The sequence below is a fragment of the Nelumbo nucifera genome, chromosome 1 (genome assembly GCF_055504915.1).
Source record: "Nelumbo nucifera cultivar China Antique chromosome 1, China Antique-T2T, whole genome shotgun sequence".
NCBI lineage: Eukaryota > Viridiplantae > Streptophyta > Magnoliopsida > Proteales > Nelumbonaceae > Nelumbo > Nelumbo nucifera.
Window position 1 is genome coordinate 133,543,830 of NC_142649.1, and position 7,350 is coordinate 133,551,179.

General features: G+C 36.8%; 1 protein-coding gene across 1 annotated transcript; it reads left to right on the plus strand.

Moving 5' to 3' along the window:
* The first annotated feature begins 103 nt into the window (after positions 1–103).
* On the plus strand, positions 104–6,563 carry LOC104608243 (uncharacterized). Its single transcript, XM_010274179.3, has 4 exons — positions 104–744; positions 3,832–3,984; positions 5,627–5,698; positions 5,824–6,563. Exons 1-4 carry the CDS (start codon positions 592–594, stop codon positions 6,490–6,492), a joined length of 1,047 nt encoding a protein of 348 aa, XP_010272481.1. The 5' UTR covers positions 104–591; the 3' UTR covers positions 6,493–6,563.
* Positions 6,564–7,350: the final 787 nt, after the last annotated feature.

Below are 7,350 nucleotides of genomic sequence, written 5' to 3' on the forward strand. Positions count from 1 at the left end.
CCGTTGTTTAGGACGGTAACTTCCAACACCGTCTTCTAGCGAATCGTGTGGGACCCAATCTACTGTCCAATTTGATTCCATTCGGCCTGCCTGTCGCCTAGGGTTTTCGGAAGTCTCCATCTTTCTTTCTTCTACACCTTTGTTTCTTATCCGATTTTCCCTTGTTATCATTACCGCGTTTGGTTTCTCGATCTTCTGCAATTTCATTTTGACATCTTGATATCCCGCTTTTGTTTCGACCTGTTCTGGTCTGATCGCTAGGTTTATCTCTTACTATGATTATGTGCAAGATATTTCGTAGGGTTTAGAATAGCTCCTAAAATGAAATGGATATGAGCCATATGTTAGTCGGTTGCAACGAATGTCATCAGAACCTGTCGATTTCGTGTTTTAACTCATTGGCAGGGAGCGTAGACGTCGAAGCTGAAGCATGGAGTGGAAGATTAGGGTTTTGTGTATGTGATAAGGAGAAATAAGGTCTGTCTCATCGGTATAGTGTAAGGCAAAGGACTATGTGCCGTTTCTGTGATGCGGATTACAGAGACGTAGGAGCTCTGTACGCTGGGTTTCAATAAATCCAGATATTGCCCCATGTCGAGCACTAGCTGCCACTGTCTCCGCAGAAGTCCCTCTTTTCTTCCACCTTTCGTTTCTGGGGTTGGAGTTCCAAAGCCAACTAGAAGCTCTTGGCCACTCAATAAGAGTTTACGTCTTGTTGAATGCCATTCAAGGTCTTCAAAGAATGTAAGAGACTGAATAACCCCCTTTGTTTCTAATTTGGTTTATAGTTTTGTATTCAATTTATGAGATTGTTTTGATGGTTTTAGTTCTTATTGTTATATACATAAAAAATCCACGTTAATTGACGGTTTAATGATTAAAAATTAGTTGGTGGGTGGTTTGGTTCCTCACTTCTCTGTCATTTGTTTGGGAATCGTGAAGAAGGATCAATTTCTCTTTTTCTAAAATTAAGATTTTCAAGTAATTTTCCTGTTGAGATTGAAATTTTGATGTAAATATTGGTTTTTTATTTATTTTATTGAAAGAGTTATCCTGCCCCTTTGTTTTGACTGAGGATTTGGAAGTACTTCATTAATCTGCCCTTCTATCCCATGGTACTGCTAGGGGAAAGATGGTATGAGTATATAGAGTTCATGGTAGATAATGTGGTGAGAGGATGGAGTTCTGTGGAGCTTATTGACCCAATTCTAATTCTATGAAGTAAAAATAACATAAAGTGAATTTATTTTCTTGCAAGTTGGTCACTGAAGTCCAAAGTGATTCCCCCCTTATGGAATATCATATCATGTCTAATCTGCGGAAGAAAACAAAAGACTTTTAAGAGTTAAAGGTGGAAGCAGGAAAAAAATAATTATAATTCCAATTATATTTTATGAAAGAACCTGCTTATAGGAAGGACCCCACCCATCACAAATTGCTTGATTATTCTCATACAGTGGTATCTGACAAACAATCAATTCAATTGATGGATCAAGAACATAAACTACTTGGTTCAACTCAATCCAATAGTTTAGAAGTGCTTGGTTGGAGGTAGTTTTGTCTGACCTCACATTGACTTGGCACACTTAACAGAAATTATATTGGGATTAATGATTCCATATAGCAAAGAAATCCAAAATAGTTAAATTAGCCCCTTTGCCTAGCTTCTTATTTTCAAATGGCTAGAATCACTTGAAACAAGGTTGAAACTATACTTCATGATTGGATATAGATCATAGAAGATAGAGCCAGCGTAGACTAGGGAAGACAACATAGAGGGGCTCATCATAGATGGTTAGGATTAGCCACAATATCTCCCCATGTGTCTGAAATAGTACAGTGTTGTCAATGTACCCAGTTATCTAAGCCAGAGATCCAATCTGATTATCTCAAACATGTATGATCGGTATATATAATTGGTTCAAACTCAGATATAGTCTCATTCTTTCCAATTAAGAACCAGCTCTGTTTCTATTATAGAAACTACTGTAGCCATGTACGCTGCACATAAGGAAGATTTTGTATGGTACATGGGTTATGAATTTATGTTAACCAACCATGCTCCACGTGTTAGATATGTCATTTTATTAGTTGTGGAAAAAATGTCTAGTTACCTTCTGAATTTGATAATACTGTATTCATTTTCTTTGTTTCTGGTTTGTAGTAATTACATTGGATGATATTAATTTAATTGGTTTTACAGTTTTGCTAAGTATATAATAAGTCTAACTTGGTGAGTTTAGGATTTGGATTGAGATACCATCTAGGAAGTGGTGTTTTCTATGTTTCTCCTGCCAATAAAAGTTTTAAGATTTTTGAAAAAAAATGGAGGTAACATGTTGAACTGTGGGAATAAAATCTTTGTTGATATCGATTATATATTTGGAAGCACTCCCAAATCCTTTCTGTAATTTGAGAAAAAAAGGACTACATATGTTTCTCATAACTTAGTCCATCAAACATCAGTTCATTTCTAAATAAAGGGTATTAAATGATGAGAAATATAGATCTTGTTCAGCTTGCAGTTGTATTCCAATTATGATGGCCTTGTAAAGATATCCTGTTGTTGATGTGTCACTTACTCTAATCCCAAAGCTTTTAGATTGGCAAGTGCTCCATTGGAACCCCAGTTTATATCTATCACAGGAGGCACTTAAAAAAAAATAACAATAGTGACTAATTTCCATGTCAAACAGCATTCTATCGTTTCTGTGCTTCTCTAGGCCTATAGCTATGATATCCATAGAGGTGTAAATCGGGTCGTGCCGCCCACGGCCCGGAACGACGGTCTGCGGGTCGTGCTAGGCCCGGCATGACCATGCGGGCCGTGCTGGGCCTGGGATTTTAGGTCCACGGGCCGGCATGGCACGGCACGACCCAGCTCACCGCCTGGCCCAGCACGGCCCATGGCACAGCCCGGCACGACCCATATATATATTTTATATATATTATAATTATATAATAATATATAGTATATAATATATTAATAAAATAAATATTTCTTTTAATTTTATTATACTAATTTATTTAATTATTGCATATGTAAGCATATAAAATTAAAATTTTAAGTTTTTTTGTCAATTTGTTTAATATAAATAGCTTTGGCCCAATACACGGCCCAAGCTGGCCCAAGGCTCGGCCTACGGGCCAGCCCGGACCGTGGCACAATACGGCATGGCACGGGCCCACATGGGCCCGGGCCGTGGGCTGTGCCAGGCCGACTCCCTAATTTTTCACCGGGGATGGTGGAACGACCCACTTTACACCTCTAGATATCCATATTTTGGTCCCTTCCTCAGGATGTGATCAATCTTTAATTTTTGAAGATGCTCCATGGGGAACCCCAGTCTCTTAGGTATAGGTGTTTTCAAAAACCATAACGGATTGTTGCAGCTTTGCTTGGATCCTATTGCTACAGAAACCTCCTTCAAATTATGCCCTATGCTTCTCTTGGATTCTGATGGAGAGAGATCCTCAGGTTACCATTAGTTGGATGAGCAGCAGAGGAAGAGAGGGGGTCATGGGCTCTTTGGTTTCTAAGAGGAATATCTTGTTCCACACTCGCTGGATCCTGAAATGGCTAATGGCTTCCTGACTCATTGGCAAGAGGTGGTGTTAAGGAATGAACTTTTGGGGGGAGTGTTTCTGGTGTATTGGCTTGGAGATCGGGGTCTGATTGGTCAGACCAAGATATTGAGCTTTTATACCTTTTTGCTTATCCTTGTTTTATAATCTGTCTTGTATCCCCCATTCTTTTCTTGCTTAATGAAATTCTGATTGATCATGTTACTGATTAAAAAAGTTCTAATTTTGATTTTTCTTCTCTAGTAGAAATGGAAAATTTCATGCTTTAAGGATGAGGAATCTTCTTCATACATTCCCGAGTCTGAGTTTTCAGGAGACAAGCTGCCGGAAGAGTTGGTCGAACTTGAACTAGGTCAATCTAGTGTTGTAGAAAGGGGCTGGGTTTCAAATCTTCAAGAGGTAGAATTTCTTTCATCCATTTTTTTCTCAATCTTTTTGATATTTATATTTCATTTTCAAAGAATGTTTAATGGTACTGGTTACCATAGATCATTTTTGTTTTTTGTAACCATACAATTCACTTGGTGCCTCTCTCTGGCTTGTGGCCTAGACTCAAGCTGTTGCCATATATGTATCCCAAGCATAGTACCAGCTTGGCTGGGTCTGCTGTGCCACCACTATTTAGTAGCTGGTTTGGATTAGTGATCATGTAGACCAATTGTTTATAACTATAATTCATGGAGTAAGACTCATTTATGCAACCATGATTTGTTGGGATAAGGTTCTGATGATGATGACAACATTAATACATACAGTTCTCAAAATCTTATAATTTACGATATGATTTACAATTTGAATCATTAATCCAAAGGATTTCAGTTCAAACCTTATGTCTGAATGATTTTTCTGCATAAATCTTGCAATTCTTTTTGAACCCCATAAAGCAATTCATGAATTTTATGATTAATACAGTTCATGCAATTCAATTCAAATAAGATGTCTCTCTACTTGTCATTTCTTTGTTTCTTTACTTCCTTTCAAGAGACTCTTGTTTTGAAGTGCTTAATAGAAAATGATTTATTTAGGTTATTAAGACACTTTAGGAACACATTGACTTTTTTACCACCTTATGTAGGCTAAAAAGCCATGGTATATGGATTAGTTTGACTTTCAAGTTGACTTAATTATCTCATCATAGGCTTCTAATGCACAAATAGTATATTCTTTTGTTTTAAGTACATACATAGTTTTCAAGGCGCCAAGGTGAGGCTAGGTGACAGGGGGGCTCCTAGTCACCTAGGCATTGCCTAGGTGATGGATTTTTTTTAATTAAAAACATGTATCCTAGGGTAGTTACCTAGGTTCCATAATCATATTTCCTTAATAAATATCCATAATTTTCATAAGAAAAGTATAACCATGTTAAAGTATAGAAAATCAACATATTCCAACATATTCATGAGAAGAAAAAGAAGAAAGAAAAGAAAATTCAAAAAATATAGGGGCTGAACCCCTATTTCTGTTGTAGGAAAAGAAGAAAAGAACAGGTGGAAGAAGAAGAAGAAATTAGTATATAAAAACACAAAATTAGTAAAGAAAAAGAAGAAAATGTGTTGATTGGACAACATTTTATGTTCTTTCTTACTTATTGGTTCAGGTTTTGAAGTCTTTGAGGGTTCAATATAGCATTTAGCAATGTTTGTGTTGATTAAACCCTAACAAATAACAAAATAACAAAAAGAAATTAGTATATAAACACACAAAATGAATATTTTAGTTTAAAAATGTCTATTTTATAATTATAACCTCAAAAAATTAAGAATATAAAAGTTTGTTATAACACACTATAGAAAACTGCTTGGCAATTAGGCGAGGTGAGACTCCAAGGACCCCTTGTTGCCTAGGCATCGCCTTGACAACTATGAGTACATATATGAAAAATATGGATTAAAAATTGGGTAAAATCACTTTTCTATATATTTTAATTTTTAGTTTAGTTTTTAACTTTTTGACAAGTCTGTAAAAAGCCTAAGATGAAGAAAATGGTTTTATTATTATAATTATTAGCACTAGTGCTACTACTACTTGATCTTTGTTTCAGGCTGCAGATGCAGTGTTGGGAATACTTGGAAAACCTTGGACAGTGCCATGGACAGCAGAAACCATTATTCAGGTAAGCATTAAGTTTTTTTAACTATTAGAATGAATTATTTGAAACATTCCTGTTTTAAATTAATTTATGATATGGGTTAATGGAAGATGAAAGGAAAAACAAAGAAAAGTTGTTTGGTGCTGCAGGTTATGCTTCTCTGGATTGCTTCATTCTGGTTTGTTGGGTCTTGGATAGTTCCATTTCTGGCTCATGCAGCAGGTTTTAGTAAGGAGTCTCTGACATATAGAGGCCAAGCCCTATACAGTCTCCTTACGGATGTGGCAGAGGGTCTTGCTGGCATTGCAATCCTCCAACGTTGCCTTAACAGGTTCCGCCCTCTTCCCTCTGACTGGTTTAGGTTCAGTCTGAATGGGAATTGGCAATTAGATGTTGTATTGGGATGCCTCATGTTTCCTTTAGTGAACCAGCTATCTCAGGTCAACCTCAATCTCTTGCCTCTTCTTCCCTCCACACCAGTTGTTGTATCAAGTGTTGAGCAATCAATTGTGGCTAGGGACCCCGTGGCAATGGCCTTATATGCAATAGTAGTTTCTATCTGTGCTCCTGTGTGGGAAGAAATTGTTTTCCGGGGATTCCTTCTCCCTTCATTGACTAAATACATGCCTGTATGGTGCTCAATCTTGGTTAGTTCAGTGGCTTTTGCTTTGGCACATTTCAATGCACAGAGGATACTACCACTTTTCTTCCTTGGGGTGGTGATGGGTGTTGTCTTTGCAAGATCAAGGAACTTGGTAGCGTCAATGCTATTGCATAGCCTATGGAATGGGTTTGTATTCTTGGATTTGATGAAATAAACATTTTGTTGTACTTTGTATTTACACATCAATGATAAATTCTTCCAATTTTCTCTCGCTTTTTAATAAAAGAACAATGAGAATAAGACAGTATGAATTAGTAGAGTTAATCTAATACGACCAAATTAGCCTCAGTCTTTAGCCCTTAAAAGCTTGAGAAGATTGCAACGCATCCACAACCATTCAAACCATTAGAGGATGTGAAAACTGTATGATATTCAGATGTCAAATTGGCTTTCCTCCGAGTCCTGATCTCTTTTCGGTTGTCTATTATATAACTTGTTTGGCGTAGAAGGAATGTCATTCTAGACCATCCATGACGTTTGGACATGTACCTGTCTGGCCGGGCTACTGGCTACACTCAACCTTGTGTTGAGCTATTCTCCTTGAATCTTCATATACTTTACAAAGGCTTGGATGAAAAGAAAAAAAAAAAAGTAAGGCAGTGAGAAGAGCTCACCTTTGAATGCCGTCTTCTGTTGTTTGGTTACATGTAGTGTGACCATGGAAAATAATCCGTTGAAAGAAAACGACAGTGGATCGGATCTATCCGATGTAACCAAACTGATCCAAACCAATTATACCAGTTACGGTTTTGAGTAGAGGTGTGAAACGGACCTGTCGGTGGCCCAGAATGGCCCACGGCCCAGGCCCGTGGGTCGAGCCTTGGGCCAAAGCTATTTATTTAAAAAATTTGACCAAAACCTTAAAATTTTAATTTTATATGAATTTTGATGTACACAATTGCTTATATATATAAAAATTAAATAAATTAGTATAATAAAATTTAAAAATGATTTATTTTATTAATATATTATATACCATATATTATTATATAATTATAATTTATATAAATAA

Excerpts from the sequence above, each read along its gene's own strand:
- LOC104608243 (XM_010274179.3), top strand. The coding sequence starts at position 592 with ATGTCGAGCACTAGCTGCCACTGTCTCCGCAGAAGTCCCTCTTTTCTT. Across the intron at positions 745-3,831 it reads ATTCAAGGTCTTCAAAGAAT|AAATGGAAAATTTCATGCTT; the intron begins GTAAGAGACTGA and ends CTTCTCTAGTAG. Across the intron at positions 3,985-5,626 it reads GGGTTTCAAATCTTCAAGAG|GCTGCAGATGCAGTGTTGGG; the intron begins GTAGAATTTCTT and ends TCTTTGTTTCAG.